The sequence below is a fragment of the Equus przewalskii genome, chromosome 12 (assembly GCF_037783145.1).
Source record: "Equus przewalskii isolate Varuska chromosome 12, EquPr2, whole genome shotgun sequence".
Lineage (NCBI taxonomy): Eukaryota > Metazoa > Chordata > Mammalia > Perissodactyla > Equidae > Equus > Equus przewalskii.
Window position 1 is genome coordinate 25,023,417 of NC_091842.1, and position 16,911 is coordinate 25,040,327.

Consider the following 16,911-nt stretch of genomic DNA (forward strand, 5'->3'; position numbering starts at 1 on the left):
CTGCTGGCAGCACGCACTCCCCTCAAACCCTCCCAGATGGGCACTCCAGGAGAACAATAGCCAGGAGCCAGGGGAGTCGTTTGTTTTAAGGAATGTAATTTTACAGAACACCTAACTTGCAGACGCGATCAAGCATGACATTCGTCTATTTTATAGACTCTGAAACTTTGAACGTAATTCCCCAAACAGAATAAATTGTGAGCTGGCATTAGGCAGAGGCATCTGAGACGTGCAGCTAGGCCCAGGAGAAAGGAGCAGCAGGGAAGGTTGGTTCCCAACGCTCTGTGTGTGGCCCCAGAGATCTCCTTGGGCACAGGGTCGAGTTCTGGGACCCTCCCACAGTCTTCCCCAACTCAGGAACGGCAACTCCATTAACTCAGTTGCTGGGACAAAAATGTCTTGAAGGCATCGATGGCAGGGTGTGTTTTCCAAAGTGGCCACATATTTTCCATCTGATATGCGCTTCTAGAACCTTCCAGAACCACCACCCCATGATAAGGTGGAATCTGTGTCCCCTTCACTGGAAGCTGGGGGGCCTTCGTGACTGCCTCAACAGATAGAGTGCAGCAGAAGTGACACTATGTGACTTCCAAGGTGAGCTCATCAAAGGTGACAGAGCTTCTCCTGGCTCGCTCTGCCTCAGGACATAGGCCTTGGGAGCCCTCAACTGCCCACATAAGGCCAGCCACCCCAAAGCCACCATTCCAGACAGTGTTCAATTCCTAGGCCGCAGCAACAAATTACCACAAATCTGGTGGGTTAAAACAGTAGAATTTATTCTCCCACAGTTCTGGAGGCCAGAGGTCCACAATCAAGGTGTCGGCAGGGCAGGCTGCCCCTGAAAGCTGTAAGGGAGGAGGCTTCCCCATCTTTTTCCAGCTTCTGGTGGCTCCAGGCATTCCTTGGCTTGTGGCTGCATCACTCCAGTCTCTGCCTCTGTCTTCACGTGGCTTCTCCTCTGTGTGTTTCCAATCTCTTTTGTCTGTGTCTGCTGCCTGGGTCCTCTCCTCTTATTAGGACACTCGTCATTGGACTTAGGGCCCACTCAGATAACCGAGGATGATCTCATCTCGAGATCCTTAACTGAATTGAATCTGCAAAGACTCTTTTTTCCAAATAAGGTCACATTCCCACTCACAGGTTTTGGGTGGCATATCTTTTGGGGGGGCACCATTCAGCCCACTACATGGAAAGACCATATGCAGCTTAGAGAGAGACCCCCCCTTGCCCCAGGTGTTTGCATCTCCCCAGCGCAGGTGTCAGACACATGAGTGTCTCCAGGTGACTCCAGTCTCCACCTGAATCCAATTCATGAAAGACCCTGAGCACAAAGCCCCGAAACCATGCAAGTCAATAATAAAACGATTGCTACTGCGCTGAATTTGGAGGTGGTTTATTAGCCAGCAATAGATCATTGGACCATCAGCCTTGACGCCTCACTCTCTTTCATACCCACATCCAATCTGACAGCCAATCCGGTTGCCATTACCTTCAAAATGGATCCAGAATCTGACCATTGGTCTCCACCTGCATTGCCAGCACCTGGCCTGAGCCCCTGTTGTCTCTCATCTGAATCAGTCAATAGTCCCTAACTGATCCCTTCAGTCAATAGTCCCTAACTGATCCCTTTGCTTCCTCCCTGCTCTTCTCAATTCAGTGTCCATGCAGCAGCCAAGAGAGTCTTTGAAAACAAAAGTCAGATCACGTCTCTTCTCAGATGCTCCTCCAGCTCCTCTTCTCACCCAGAGTGGAGGCAGTCCTCACAGTACCCATGAGGTCCCACAGAGTGGCTCCCCCGTAACCTCTCTGAGCTCGGCGAGGTCGTCTCTGGCTACCTCCCCACCCTCCAAACCGCATTCCCCATTCCCTGATTTATTTCCTCCTTCGCGCTCATCATCACCTAACACACACTTGACTTACTAATCTTACGAACTGTCTGTCGCCCTCACGAGGATGGAAGCTCCCTGAGGGCAGCGACTCCTCTCTGTTTGGTTCACTTCTGCGTCCCCAGCACCAGCACCGTGAACAGCATCTGGCCCGTGGGGGGCAGGGGCTCCACCAACATTTGATGAGTGAATGAAACAAAGAGTGGGCTGAATGAAAAGGAAGGCAGGAAAGGTCCTGAGAAAGCGCACTGGCCTCCACACCACAATCATCCCCAAACCCCCGAGCAAGCAGCGTTTCACTTCACACATCATAACCGCTAATATTTATAGCACACTGCCCACGTGCCAGGTGGTATTTATACAGATGTCTCATCTCATTGATTCTTGTGAGAAATTATCCCCAGTTTTCGTGTGAAACTGAGGCCGAGTGAGGGGAAGTAGAGACCCCAAAGTTAATAAACGGCAACCCCCGAATTCATGCTCAGGTCTTGTCTAACTTCTTAACACTATGCTATTCTGCCTCCTGAGTTTAATCACACAGAAATAAGGATTTTTTTTTTTTTTTTTTTTACAAAATTAACGTGAAAACAGACTTTTCCCACAAGGCAGAGAGACAGAAGCCCAGGTGCCATCTGGGGGCCTCGTGTTCACACCTGACTCCTGCGAAGCTCCTTTTCCTTTAGGTCTGTAGCGTTGAATCTGGGTTCCCTCCGTAAATCGAAGAGAGACACTTCCTTAAAGAAAGCCCCTTGTATTTCCACAACACCGGAGGTGGCATCTCCTGCTTCGATCATCTGCCAAAGTGAGAAGAGACACAGTAAGAACGTTGTAGAAGGTGCACTGAGTTTGGGTAAGCTGGGCACTGTGGCAAGGGCTTCGCGGGCAACAAAACCCATCGGACCTGCTCAGCAGCCCAGTGATGTGAGGGCTATCCTTATCCCCATTTTATGGGTAAGAAAACTGAGGCTCAGTGAGCAATCCAGAAAGTCGGTAAGTCAGATTCGAGCTCGGGTCTGTCTTATCGGAAACCCACGCTCTTTAGTTTCGCCATCCATGCTGCTGCCCTCTGGAGGCAGATGCTGGCGTTGGTGTTTCAGGCCAAACCTCTTGTGTTTGGTTCCTTAGCAGATTTTGCAACTGCATACAGCAGGTCTGATAGAATAGGCTGCCCCAAAGACACCCCTGCCCAGTGAGAAAGAGGATACACACATGACTTTGCAACATGGAAGAGGCTTCCAGAAGCACTCTGGGAACTTCAGGGTTCATTTGTAAGCATTTCCAGATTAGACTGGCTAGAGAGAACAGGGTCTGGGAAGTAATGCAGCATGACCCAAGGGGCTCTTTCTGGAAAGGAGGGAAGCTGGGCATTGGGAGAAGACATTCTTCTGATCTGGACAAACCCATGCCAAAGGCAGAGCTAACCCCAGCCCAGAGCCGATGGCCCAAAGTCACAGCCTACTCCCCAGACCCAAAACCGCATGCTCTGCAAGCCCCGTGGCTGAGGACCACACGTCTTCCTCTCACCTTGCTGAGGACACCTTGCTGCTGGGCAGGCGACAAGTCAGACAGGTGCAGGGAGATGCTGCTTCTCAGGACCTGCAAGAGGTCCCTGCGGTCCATGCCATAGAAGGCCTGGGTGCCAACCCCAGCCAGAAGCACGCCCATCTGGCTGACACCGTAGAAGGACAGCACCTGTGTGAGGACCGGCCACAGGGAGGGTGAGGCTCTGCTCTGGCCTGTTACCTCTCAGACGCTTACCAGTCCCACACATGCTGGGTATCAGGATGGGCACTAGGGGCACCAAGGTGGGCAAGACACATGCCGCCCTCCCAGACCTTCCTTCCTTCCATCAGGAAAGAGAGGTAAATATCAAAACACGAGACTCGTGGTAACTACTCTGCTGGGGGAATTACTCTGCTATCCGAGGCCACATTACAAATACCAAAAAGCATGACCCATGTGCCACAGGGGCCAGGAAACGGGCTTTTGTGGTTTAATTTGAACTAGCTGACAGATTTAAAAACTGGAGGAATTGCCATAAAAATCCAGATTTGAGTTTCTGTTCTATAAAAAAAAAATCTGAACATGAGGCAATACTGGGGCTACACTGGCAACAATGGGCAAGAACTGGCTAGCAGCCACCCCTGCAGGTAGGTCACAGGGCTCTCAGTTTATCCAGCCGCACCCCTCTTACAGCGCCTTGAGACAGCCTGCTTCTCCCACTCTGTCAGCCCACGCTCGTCTATCTACCTGTAGAAGCTTTGAGTTGAAATAAACATTTAAAGATATAAGTCTGATATTTGATGACAAATATGATTGTAGCTGGCCACCCTATGAGAAATTCTACTTGTTTTTTTCCCTCCCTCTTTGGGAGTGAAGGTGCTAGATGGTTTTCCTTATAATCAGGGACATTCCTTGGTTCTACAAGAAGACAGTTGAGTGGTTTCCTTTAGTTATTCTCTTGGAAGGGATAGTCTCTTCCTGTCCCCAAAGAAGGCAAGACCTTTCGAGCTCTTGGCTTCTTAATAAAAGTCGCCTCACCCCTCTGTAGGGAGAGTTGGATACTAGGAAGAGACAAGCCACTTTGTCCCAGGCTGGGAGGGGACCAGAGAGTCTCCCTCAGCTCCCTAAAGTCAAATTCACAGAGAACAGTCCCGGTGGCCCATGAGGCCCCAGTCCAAACAGAAGGGCTGCAAAGCCTTAAGCTAAAGTCATCATGAGGCTAGAAGGGATGCGAAGAATGGCCTAGCCTTGGTCTTGAGTCAGAAAGTGAGAATGAGTGTGCAATGGTCATGGCGCCATGACGGAGGTAGTTTGCATGGAAGTTACTCAAGTAGGCTCTGGAGCCAGATGCCCTGGGTTCAATGCCAGCTGTGTCCCCTTTACGTGGCCCTGGCAATTCCCTTATGTGCTCTGTGCTGCCCATGAATGACCTGGAAAATGAAGGTTCTAACACTACTGGCCTCACAGAGTTGTTGGGAAGATTAAATGGTTAACTCACTTAGAATAGAAGAGGCACACAGTAAGTGCTTAATAAATGTTTGCTATTATTTCATATTGGTATTGGTTCCAATCCAATCCTCACGAGCCATTTGGCATCCTGGGAAGTGGATAGGAGTGTAAACTGAAAGAGCGGGACATCAAAACGCTTAGGGGTGAAGTCTCTGGAGCTCCTTCTACTGGGCCTGGCACAGGGACACTAATTCCCGAGAACAGTTCATTTCCCACCCCAAGAGCAGCCAGAGCAAGGACTAAGGCTCCTGTCCCCTCCAAACAGGACCTTCCGTGGGGATGATTCTCTCCCTCAGGCCAAGACTGGAAGAAAAGAGCATTATCTCTCATCCCAGGATGAGGGACACGTTCACAGCCTCAACAACAAGCAAGGAAATCCTGGGGTGGACACCACACATTGCTCAGCATCTCAAAGACAGCTACCCCTCCCTGAGTTCATACTCTAGGGCATGTGTTGTTCGAACCTCTTCCTGGGTACTGACTCACACAATCCTTGCAGCAATCCTGTGGAGTAGGTGCTACTGTTATCCTCATCTTACAAATAGGGAAACTGAGGCAAAGAGAAGTTAAGCCAGTTGTCCGCTGTCACACAGCTAGTAAGTGGCAGAGCAAGGATCTGAACCCCGGTAGTCCTCCTCGGCACTATCTTCTTACTGATTGGCTGCGTCCGCCATGTGCGGATAACTGGGCCTTGAGTCTCAGGGCACTAACAAAGAGTTCAAAGCTCCAACTGACCTTCTCATGGGCCAAGTACTTGGCAGACAAGATGATGACCTGGCTCTTGGCCCAGCTCGAGACCTGGGTGAGGGTAGAGATGGCGCCGTGCACAGCCTCAGGGGAGAGCGATTCCAGCTGATCGTGCGTCAAGCCCACAACCGCATCTGACAAAGAGCCCAGAGTCTCACTGAGGGTCTGGTTCTCTGTGGCAATGTCCAGGAGGTCGGCTTTGAGCTAAAAGGGACACAAGCTGGAATGAGCGTGGACAGCAAGCAGGACAGTGGTTCCCTCTGACTACACGCTGGGATGCAAGGACTCCACGACACCCTCGCCCCACCCTGCCCCATCCAACGGAGGGGGTCTCCTCCAAGCCCAGACAATGAAAACCCCTCTGAGAGTTCCACCTCCCCTGGCCTTGGCCTTGATATGCTGCAAGTTCACTGTGTGCTTCATTTAAATATTAATTCGCTATGAAATCAACCTTAAAGCATGGCAGAAAGAAACTTTGCTCACTTCACCCATAACTCCACCACAATCCCACAGCCTCTAGTTTCCTTTTGTGACCTTGAACTCTGTATCCATACATATGGCTGTTTTTCTTTCATAAAATATCCAGGGGGAGTTTCATGATAATATATAATCTGTGTAAATGTAACTCTCAACAGTAACAAGAAAGTAAAAGTCTCCTGAAAATCCTACCTCATAAAAATAACTAGGATTAGTAGCTGGGTGTGCATGTTTCCAAGATTTCTTATGCCTTTATAAACCCTATGGACTTTAGAAACCACAGTATGTAGTTTTTTCTTAGTTGTAATATGAATGGAAGTGCAAGTTTCTGCTCTATATTTTTCACTTAAAATTATATCTTACACGTTTTCACATTTCTGTGATCACCTGAATTATTTTATTATAATATGCCTGTCTAGTTAGAGTCATGTTTCCCAACTGGTTCCAGTAGAGAACATGATAAACTCACTTACTGTAACATGAACTCTGTACAAACAGTTGAGAAGAGTTCATGTTTTAACACCTGAATTTGTAGGAAGAATACATTCATTTTAGACGTGTGCACGCAGGCGTTCCTGGCAATACTGAAATGGCCACTGGGGGGCAGCAGAGAAAAGTGAAAGAAACGGCCGTCCCAACTCCCGGTTCTCCAAATTCAGGAACGGCCTCTCCCTTGCGCTCAGTTTCCGCTTCTGTAAATTGAAGGGGTGCCCTGGAGCAGTGCTTCTCACAGTGTGGTCCTTGACCAGCAGCAGCAGCATCTCTCCCGGAGCTTGTTAGAAATTCGGAGGCCCCGCCGCAGACCTCCTGAATCAAAGACTCTGGGCCAGGGGCTCTGTGAACTGTATTTAACAAGCCCTCTGGATGCTTCCGATGTACCCTCAGGTTTGAGAACTACCCACCTAGATGATCCCTAAGGGTTCTCTCACGTCTAATCGGATCTGACCTTCGTGGTCAGGGCTGCCACGGCTACTACCCCCGTGGCCGGAAAATACTCATCTAGTATTAGAAATACCATCTGCTGCAGCTGGACCTAGATTCAGGTTAACCCCACGCGTGGCCTCTCAAAGGCCAGGTGAGACTGTCATCCCCATTTCTCTGGAGTGAAACTGAGGCAGAACCCCGGGGCCTTGGGTCCCGTCTGCACCTTCTGAACGCCGGCCTGGAAGCCCCTCAGGCGGCTGCACTTGATCATCTGGTGAAGGCGGACTTGGGCCACGGCGGCGTCCAGCAACTCCAGGTCTTTGTAGAAACAAACCAGCAGCCCCAGCCTGTGTGAGAAGATAAGGGAGCTGGCGGAGGCCCCAGGGCTGGGGGCCGCGACCGCAGCCCCACCCTAGTGGGAACCAAGTGCCGTACCAGGTATCGTGCTGAGCCCTTTACCCAGATTCTCTCATCACAACAACCCTGGGAGGTAGGTGGACTGTTAGCCCCATTTCACAGAAGGGCAAACTGAGACTCAGTGATCTTGCCCAAGGCAAGCAGTGGAGCTGGGACTATGCCATCTCTCCCCCTGGGGCGGTAAAGAGCACAAGGAGACAATGGTGGTTAGCCACGCAAAACTCCCCATTTCCACATGGAGATAAGGGGTTTGTCCAGCCTGAGGGATTCGCTGAGGCAGAGATTTAGTTCCAGGATGCTTTATAACCTATACCCCCAAATGATGACTTCAAAGGAAAGAGGAAGACAGGAGGCAGAACAATGTAGGGACAGAGGTGGGATTTGAACCCTGGTCTAGCAGGGAGCACTATACCTAGTGGTTAAGAGCATAGCTTCAGGCCAACTGGAGTTTGAAGCCCAGCTCTGCTAGGTGTTTGACTTCCAGCAAGCTACTTAACTTCTCTGCAAAGTTGCTGCACACAGCTGTGCAGTGCACACTCTGTACTACTGTACAGGGTGGCCTTGCCTTTCTGAGCCTTTAATAAAGGGGGGGGGGTTGCTTTGTTCATCATAGCACATCATAATAAATATGATGACGGTAGGAATGTACAAGAGTTAAATGAGAAGAGGCACACCAACTGATTAACACACGTCCTGGCGGCCACTAAGCAAGCATTCATGAATGGATGCTCTTAGAGTTAGTATAAAATCTACTTGACTTAGTATGGCTGGACCACCTAGTTGACCATGCTCAACCTGGTTCCACCCTCTCAGAAAGACACTGACACGCCCAGGCGCATCCACAGGAGAGGAAACAGGTCAGGAAAAGCCTTTGAAAATGTGTCTGATGAGAAAAGAAGATGCAGGGGAAGTGAAGACTGAATATCAATAACTGCATTAAGAATCACGTCTCTTGAGCACTCACAGAATGTCAGGTGTGTGTAATCCTTACAAGGACCTTCATGAGGCAGAAGATTATCATCTCCCATTGTACGGACGGGGAAACGGAGGCAGAGAGAGGTGCACTCACACGGCCAAGATCACACAACTTGCAAGTGGCAGAGGCAGGATTAAACCCAGGAAGTCTGGCTCCAGGCCCATGTTCTTAACCACTAAGCTACTTTTTGTGTAATATAGAAAGATGGGACCCATGCTGATGGCTGAAAGTTACTAGAGATGGGGAAGAAGGTGTAATCGTTTTATATAAGAACATTCCCTACCAGTGACTCTATGAAAAAATGTAAGGTCATACGGTGATGTCAGAGGAAGCCCTGTGACAGCAAGTTCCCGGGAGATGGAGAGAAGATGGCCGAACAGTGCTCACCACCCCTCCCCATTCCATGCTCCCTCCCCCTGACATTCAAACCCTGTCTGGGATCACCCCTGCACAGCTCCTGGCCCTCCCCTGCTGGAAATGGGTCCAGGGGATCACGTTACAATCACTACATTCTAGAGCAGATCACATCCTGGGCTGCTCACCTGAAAGTCTGGATAACAAGGGGTTTGCAAATATAGGGACCCATCAGCTATTTCCAATACTCAACCCAACCTAATGGAAGTTACACATTTATCTTGGAATGGATGGAGTACTGAGTATTTAAAATGTTCCATTTCCACGCTCAGAGCTGGAATCTTAGCACCAAATGCCTGGCACAGAGGAGATGCTCTGAAAGCATTTGTCCCTCTCTGCCCACTTCATAAGTCCTTCGAAGGGTGTTTCTTTGGGGAAACACCTCCCCTCACATGCACAGAGACATGAGAATTCAAAGAGATGGATCAGCCACCTCCCTTCCCTCCCGGGGACTTTTGCTGCTCACAGGAAGCTGACGCTTAGATTGCATCTTGGGAAACAGCTCCGAGGGCCCAGAGCCCATGCCATTTACCTGTGGATGGTTGAGGTATTCCTCATGTCAAAGCTGGAGGAGCTGATCCTCTCCAGAAATGCCTGGGCCAGTTCAGGTGTGATGTCATAAATTGTGTCCAACTGCTTGGTAGCATTGTCATAGCTGATAAACAGCCCAATCTGGTGGACAAGGACAGAAAGATCAATGAGGAGAGCTGAGGTGGCCCCGTGCAGCCCCACCCTGGTGGTCTGTGCAGTGCCCCCTCCCAGAGTCCCACTTCTCATTGTCAGTGATTTCCTAATGGTCGGTAACTGATGCTTTGGTCTCCTCTTCAACCCAACTGTTACTTAGGAAGGTATTATTTTTTTAATATCCGACCAGGTGAATTTTTTTAAAGCTCATATTTGCACATTAATTTCTAGGTTTGTTATACTGCGGTCAGAGAATGTGCTCCACAAATTTTCTGCTCAGGGGAATCAGAGGTTTTTGTAATAGATGAGTCGGGTTGTAAATGGCCCCCGAGTGATGAAAAAGAGTGCGTTCTCTCTGTAAGATACAAGTATATTTATAGTCAGCTTTACTAACTACGCTAGTCAGAGTCTTTCCATTCTTGTTCACTTTTTGCCCATATGTCCAAGGGTGTCACATTGAAGTCTCCTGTATTTCAACCCACTACTATTCTGTGCCTACAGAACTCACAGTTGTCTCTCCCTCACGGATGTACTCTTTGTCCATATAAAATTTCCCCTTAGTCTTGGTGCTCTGTAGCTTCTCCTCCTTTCTCTACATTTTTAGGTGGTGAAGAAAAGTTGCAAGTGGGCTCTTGATCTTAGAAATTTCCCCTAGGGGCCCAGCTTCCTAAGAATTTAACCTCTGTCTACTTCCGGAAATTCACTAATGTTGGGAAAGTAAAATGGAGGTTTAATCCATTTTATAACTGAAGGTTATAACATTGAAAGACGTTTGAAATATTTCCAGCCACCTTAAGAGGAACCTAGTTCTGCCTCTGGTTTCATAATAACCACACAGAGTTGGGTCAACTGGTCCTTGAACAAGCCAGTCATTTGATGCAAACACTTCTCTTACTGGCCAGAAGAAAGCCAGGGCACACATGATAAAAACTGGAGGCAGGAGGGCCAGCTCCATGGTGTAGTGGTTAAGTTTGGCACGGTCCACTTTGGTAGCCTGAATTCGCGGGTTCAGATCCTAGGCACAGACCTACATCATTCTCAACCATGTTGTGGCAGTGACCCACATATAACATGGAGGAAGACTGGCACGGATGTTAGCTCAGCGCTAACCTTCCTCAAGCAAAAAACGAGGAAGATTGGCAATGGATGTTAGCTCAGGGCAAATCTTCCTCAGCAAAAAAAAAAAAAAAAAAAAAAAAATATTGAAGGCAAGTCCCAGACTTTATGAATGCTTCCCTTTTGGCAGCATTCTTTGGAGGCTGCATTCCAAAATCATGATGTCCAAGGGATTTTAGTGTCATTGTGTCCACATCAGGAGAAGGAGAGAGACAGGCTGCCCAGTGAGTTAAGTAAGCTTAAAACATGTGCATTTCTCCCTGTAAACTCGAGAGTTAGAATCCAATCATTGCTCATGCTCAAGTAGCTATCAATAGAAGAGGCTAATAATCCACGTTGCTTTTGATCTGGGTTCATGCTTCCAGAGACTGGAAACTTTACAGCTATTGTCCTTGGCCTTTCTTGAGTACAAAAATATGCTTAAATGATTTTTGGTTCAGAGCCAACACCCTTTATATCACATCTGCTCACATCAGAGCTATCTTAGTTGTCCACAGTTCTTTTTCTTTTCTTAGCTCTTCTATACTAGAACACAATCTGATGGGTGACATTCCAAAGTTTTCTTTAGAGGCTCAAGATATATTGGGCTGAGGCGGGTGTCCAATTTCCAGAGCACCGTGACTGACTGGCTGAACACGAAAGGTTTAGAATACGCCTGACTCCAGATGTATCAGTAATGGGGACATGCAAAGGTACTTCCCCAACTTACTTCTATAGGACTAATTTTCATAATTTCTTCAAATGATAGGTGCACCATATATCTGCCCAAAATCCATAAGTTTTCTGCACTGACCCATGAAACAGAGTTATCTGCAAAAAATAAATAAATAGATAAATAAGTAAATAAATAAATAAAAGCCTTTGTATGTGATAGTCAAAAGCATCTTTGATGTTGGGAGCTTCTTCTTGCACTCATTAGTTCATTAACTCGTTCGACAACCATTTTTGGGGAGCCTCCTACCTGTGAGATGCTATGCTACACACAGGTGACCACAGACACCCGCCACCTGAGGCAGGTTTGTTACTCAATAGTGTGGTCCCTGGACCAGCCCCATCAGCATCACTTGGAACTTGTTAGAAACACAGATTATGTTTTAAGACTTAAGACCACAAAATATAGTTCTATTTTTAGTTCACTTAGTTACTAACTTGAAATATGTTTGACTCTTTGATTACTACCAGTAACAACTATGATCATTCTTATCAATGATCATTGTCTTACTATACTTGAGCCAAACCAAACTACCTGTCCTTCCTCATAGGCACCTCAAATGTTCTCGAAATCCTCGCTTGCTTGGGCCCTTCACATCAGCTATCATGCCTTTCCCCTAACTCTTCTGCTTCCAAATTGTGTCTTCAAAATTAAGCTCATACGTTTCCTCTTCCTTAAAGCCTTCTCTTGTCTCCTTATCCGGCAGCAATTTCTACCTCCTCTGAATTCCCAGAGGACTCTCTCTGTCACTCTGTTCAAGCATTTGAAATTCCCCATCAGTGCGATGTCAGTGGGACTTTAAGAACAGTCGTGTCCAGGATCTAACTTCAGGTTTCACTGAGCTAGAATTGGCCACCCTGCCCCCAATCCTTCAATAAAGGACTTTTACATACAACAGCATTGCGTTGGTAGCATTTTCGGGAAATGAAAGCAGCAGGGGAGTGTTTACAGGGTGCAGGGAATCAGTCACCCAGAGCTGTTGCAGGAAGCTGTGGGCAATGGCTGACTGCCAGACGGGATGGAGAAGTCAGCTGCTGCATGCATGAGTCACAAGAACAAGGCGCCACCCCAACCCAGCAATCGGAGCTGTTGGGCTGAGCACAGGTAGATGGCCTATGATTCCCTAGATGGGGACTCTGGACATTTGACTGGCTTATTAGAAGAAAGGGTAGCCCCAGAAGGCCAGAGAATTTGTGGGGGAAAACCACTGAATTCACCAAGAACCAAGTTGAAATATTTACTCCGGCCCTTTACAGAAAACAGTTGCCACAGGCTGTTGTAGTCTAAGTGGCAACCCTCTCCATGGCGTTTATCCATTCGATTTTCTTCATAGCAGTACAAATATCTGAGTTCTCTCTCTCGCTCTCTTTTTTTTCATTTACTTTAAAATGTTTCTCCACCTACCTTCCCACAATAAAACAATAGCTCCCTGAGAGCCAAGACTTTGTCTTCTTTTCCTCTGTGTCCCCAGTGGCTGACATATACTCGGCTTTTTGGACAGGTTAAAAAAGTTTCTTCTGTTTACTTGACTGACATTAAACATTCAGTAAGTTGAAGCTGTCTGAGAAATTGTTTGCATTACTCATCTACATAGCCATCCTTTTCTATATTTCTCCTTTTTTCCCAATTGTAAAATACATGTAACATAAAATTTACCATTTTAGCCATTTCTAGGTGTGCAGTCAGCGGTATTAAGTACACTCACTTTATTGTGCAACTATCACACCATCCATTTCCAGAACATTTCTCATGTTGCAAAACTGAAACTCTGTGCTCATTAAACACTAACTCGCCATTCCACCCTCCTCCCAGACCTCGAAACCACCAGTCTACCTTCTGTCTCTAAGAGTCTGACTCCTCTAGGACATAGCAGGTTTTTAATAAACATCTATCAAATAAACAAATCCTTTGGTTGTCAGGAAGCTTAGCACTAAAATTCTGTGCTTTATTGCTTAGATTTTCTTTTAAAAAATGATTTTTTGCACTTTAATACAGATGTTTTAATACAGATTTTGAACTTGCAACCTCGTTCTAAAGGTTCTCATCGAATCTACGAAGGCATCATTATTTACGTTCCACTAAGAAACCAGGACGTGCCATCAACAATGAGATACAGATGCATCCTTATTTCGGAGAAGTAGGGCACTGATGAAATGGGATATGTGTTTTATTCCATAAGCCACATCAAACCCTTTTGGGAAGTTGGGGGGCAGGGAAAATGATAAGTGACATGAAATCAAATCCCTGTTTTCAGATATGAAGCACCTCTTTCGAGGATGAACTCCTCCTAGAACGTGGTCGCACTCAGAGTGCGGGCTCACCAGTGGCATTGGAGGATATCTGCAAAATCCCAGCCATCCAGGAGTAGAGAGCTCTCTGGGAGTGCGCCGAGGTCTGGTCATAGAGCTCTTTGAATACAGCAGATCTAAATGACACAAACGTGGGCATCAATTCAGGAACAAACAGGTCGGGGCTGCCTTGAGGCCGCGTCAGAAGGGTGAGCGTACCCGAAGCTGTCTTGTGTTAAAAACCTCCCCACTCCCTTGCTGTATGTACTTATTTTTCCATTTCTCCTCTTCCCCTCACAGCTAAATACTTTCCAGAGAGTGGTCTCCACTTCCTCACTTCTTGGTCATTTATTTTTTTTGCTAATAGCTTTATTCAGATATAATTCATATACCATACAATTCATCCCTCTAAAGTGTACCATTCCATGGTTTTCAGTATATCCACAGACTTGTGCAACCATCACCACAATCATCTTAGAACATTTTAAGCACCTCAAAAAGAAACCGTGTACCCTTTAGACATCACCCCTGAACCTCTAGTCACCCCAACTCCTAGAAACCACTAATCTACTTTCTGTCTCTATAGATTTGCCTCTTCTGGACATTTCAGATAAATGGAATCATACAATATGTCATCTTTGTGTCTGGCTTCTTTCTCTTGGCTTGATGTTTTCAAGGCTCCTCCAGGTTGTAGCACGTATCAGTCCTTCATTCCTTGTTATGGCCAAATTCTATTCCATTGTATGAATACACCACATTTTGTTTATCTGCTCAGCAGTTGATGGACATCTCAGTTGTTTTCATCTTTTGTCTAGTATGAATAATGCTGCTGTAAACATTCACATACAAACGTTTGTGTGGACATAGGTTTTCATTCCTTTGGGGTACATACCCAGGAGTGGGACTGCTGGGTCATATGGTAACTCTGTGTTTAGCCTTTTGAGGAACTTCCAGGCTATTTTCCAAAGTAGCTGCACCATTTTCCATTCTCACCAACAGTGTATGAGGCCTCCAGTTTCTCCACATCCTCACTGGCGCTTGTTATTATTATATATATATTATGTTATATGTTATATGTTATATAACATAATATGTATTGTGCTATATATTATATATTATATATGTCGCTTTGATTATAGACACCTGCTGGGTATGAAGTGTCATGGTCACCTTTTAAGCCACTGCAATCTGGTTTCCCCACCACTGTACCACTCCCTGTGGCCCAAGTCACCAATGACCTCCTTGTTGCCATATCCAGCAGTCCCATTTGGTCCAAACACAACTTGACCTTTCACAGCATTTGACCCTGGTCACCCTTCGTCCTGGAAGCCTTCCCTTACCCCCACCCACCACCGCTGAAAATCAATTCACCAAATGAACAATTCACCAACCTTCTCTAAGCTTAAAGTTTCTCTGCCACTCTCCCAGTCATTTCATACGTGAATAGGCAAACTTTCCCTTAAGTCCATTTTTTAATATCTTCTCTCTGTATTTTTCTTCTTCTTCCTTCTTTTCATTTTGTTTTTTCATGAGAGCAAAGTACATGAAAGGGACAAGAGATAGACAGAGTTCTGGAAAAAAGTAAACATCATTTAAGGGAAAGCTTGCCCATCTGCAAAAATGCTGGCTCTGTCATTCCCTAGGAGTCTGACCTGGGCAAGTTATTTAATCTCTCTGTGCCACAATTTCCTCATCTGAAGAATGGGGGTGGGATTACTGACATTATCCTCACGGAGAGCAGAGGGATGGTAGAGTACAGTAGGAAGAAGACAAAGCTAGGGTTCCGGAGACTTGCGTTGAGTTCAGATTAAGTTAAGCCCCATGGGGTCACCTGAGGGCCTCAGTTTCTTCATCTGTGAAAGAACGGGTTGGATTAGAAGATGCCCATTAGGAAGACTTCAGTAAAAGTGGGGACCATATTCTGGACTCCTCACTCAAGGACTGAGAACCTGGAGTCACATAATGTGATATCTGTATTATTCTGCTGTCTTTCTGTCTACAAGGCTCATAACCTTTCCCCCGGCTCTTATTCAAGGTCTGTATAAACTTTTCGTAGTGGATGTCTGCGGGCTTTGACTGCCCAGCATCAATTCCCTATTTTCTCATAACAACACCTCAATTTTTCTTGGAGAAATGACATTTCTCCCACTCTTGGTTCATGTCGTTTGGGTGGGACTGTGACCCACATCTAAGCCATTCACAATAGTAGATCCCATTGGCCACAGTGATGGGCTCAAGGATGGGCACATGACCCAGTGTGGACCAAGGACAGTAAAGTCTAGGACCATGGTTGGAACTTCTGGAAAGAGAGACTCTGCCTCCTCTGCATGGGGCACCCTGAGGAGGTTAGCCTGGAACTGCCAGTGCTCCCTCATGAAGAGAGCCTGCCTGAGAGCAAGGCCAACTCAGAGGACAGCAGAGCTGAGAGGTGAAGAGCCAAAGATGTTCCTGATAGCATAATTTCAGCTTCTGGATCCAACTGTGCCTGAACCAGCCATATACCTAAAACTATTCACTTACATGATCCAATAATTTCCTTTTTAAAATTGAGGTTATAATAGTTTACAACATTGTGAAATTTCAGTTGTACATCATTATTTGTCAGTCATCTTATAGATGTGCCCTTCACCCTTTGTGCCCCCCTACACCCCTTCCCCATGGTAACCACTAAATAGTTCTCTTTTTCCATGTGTTTGTTTATCTTCCACATATGAGTGGAATCATACAGTCTTTGCCTTTCTCTATCTGGCTTATTTCACTTAACGTAATACCCTCAAGGTCCATCAATGTGCTTGTGAATGGGACAATTTTGTCATTTTGTTATGGCTGAGTAGTATTCAATTGTATATATATACTGCATCTTCTTTATCCATTCACCAGTCGATGGGCACTTGGGTTGCTTCCACATCTTGGCTATTGTGAATAATGCTGCAATGAGCATAGGGGTGCATAAGTCTCTTTGAATTGCTGATTTCAAGTTCTTTGGATAGATACCCAGTAGTGGGATGGCTGGGTCATATAGTATTTCTATTTTTAGTTTTTTGAGAAATCTCCATAGTGTTTTCCATAGTGGCTGCACCAGTTTGCATTCCCACCAGCAGTGTATGAAGGTTCCCTTTTCTGCACAACCTCTCCAACATTTGTTTTGTTTTTTTTTTTTCTGTCTTGGTTATTATACCCATTCTAACAGGTGTAAAGTGATATCTCAGTCTAGTTTTGATTTGCATTTTCCTGATGATCAGTGATGTTGAGCATCTT

General features: G+C 46.5%; 1 protein-coding gene across 7 annotated transcripts in view; it reads right to left on the reverse strand.

Moving 5' to 3' along the window:
• The window catches only part of OTOA (otoancorin), a 69,405-nt gene that overhangs the window by 29,205 nt on the left and 23,289 nt on the right, over window positions 1-16,911 (reverse strand). For all 7 annotated transcript variants that reach the window (XR_011524444.1, XM_070566536.1, XM_070566538.1 and 4 more), the window contains 7 exons: window positions 13,687-13,790; window positions 11,363-11,463; window positions 9,386-9,525; window positions 7,270-7,393; window positions 5,634-5,849; window positions 3,411-3,578; window positions 2,540-2,680 (listed from right to left, as the gene is read on the reverse strand). Coding sequence is in view for 6 of the 7 variants with exons in the window: in XM_070566536.1 (XP_070422637.1) it covers window positions 2,540-2,680; window positions 3,411-3,578; window positions 5,634-5,849; window positions 7,270-7,393; window positions 9,386-9,525; window positions 11,363-11,463; window positions 13,687-13,790 (994 nt within the window). In the remaining variant the exon portion in view is untranslated. The remainder of the gene's footprint in view (window positions 1-2,539; window positions 2,681-3,410; window positions 3,579-5,633; window positions 5,850-7,269; window positions 7,394-9,385; window positions 9,526-11,362; window positions 11,464-13,686; window positions 13,791-16,911) is intronic.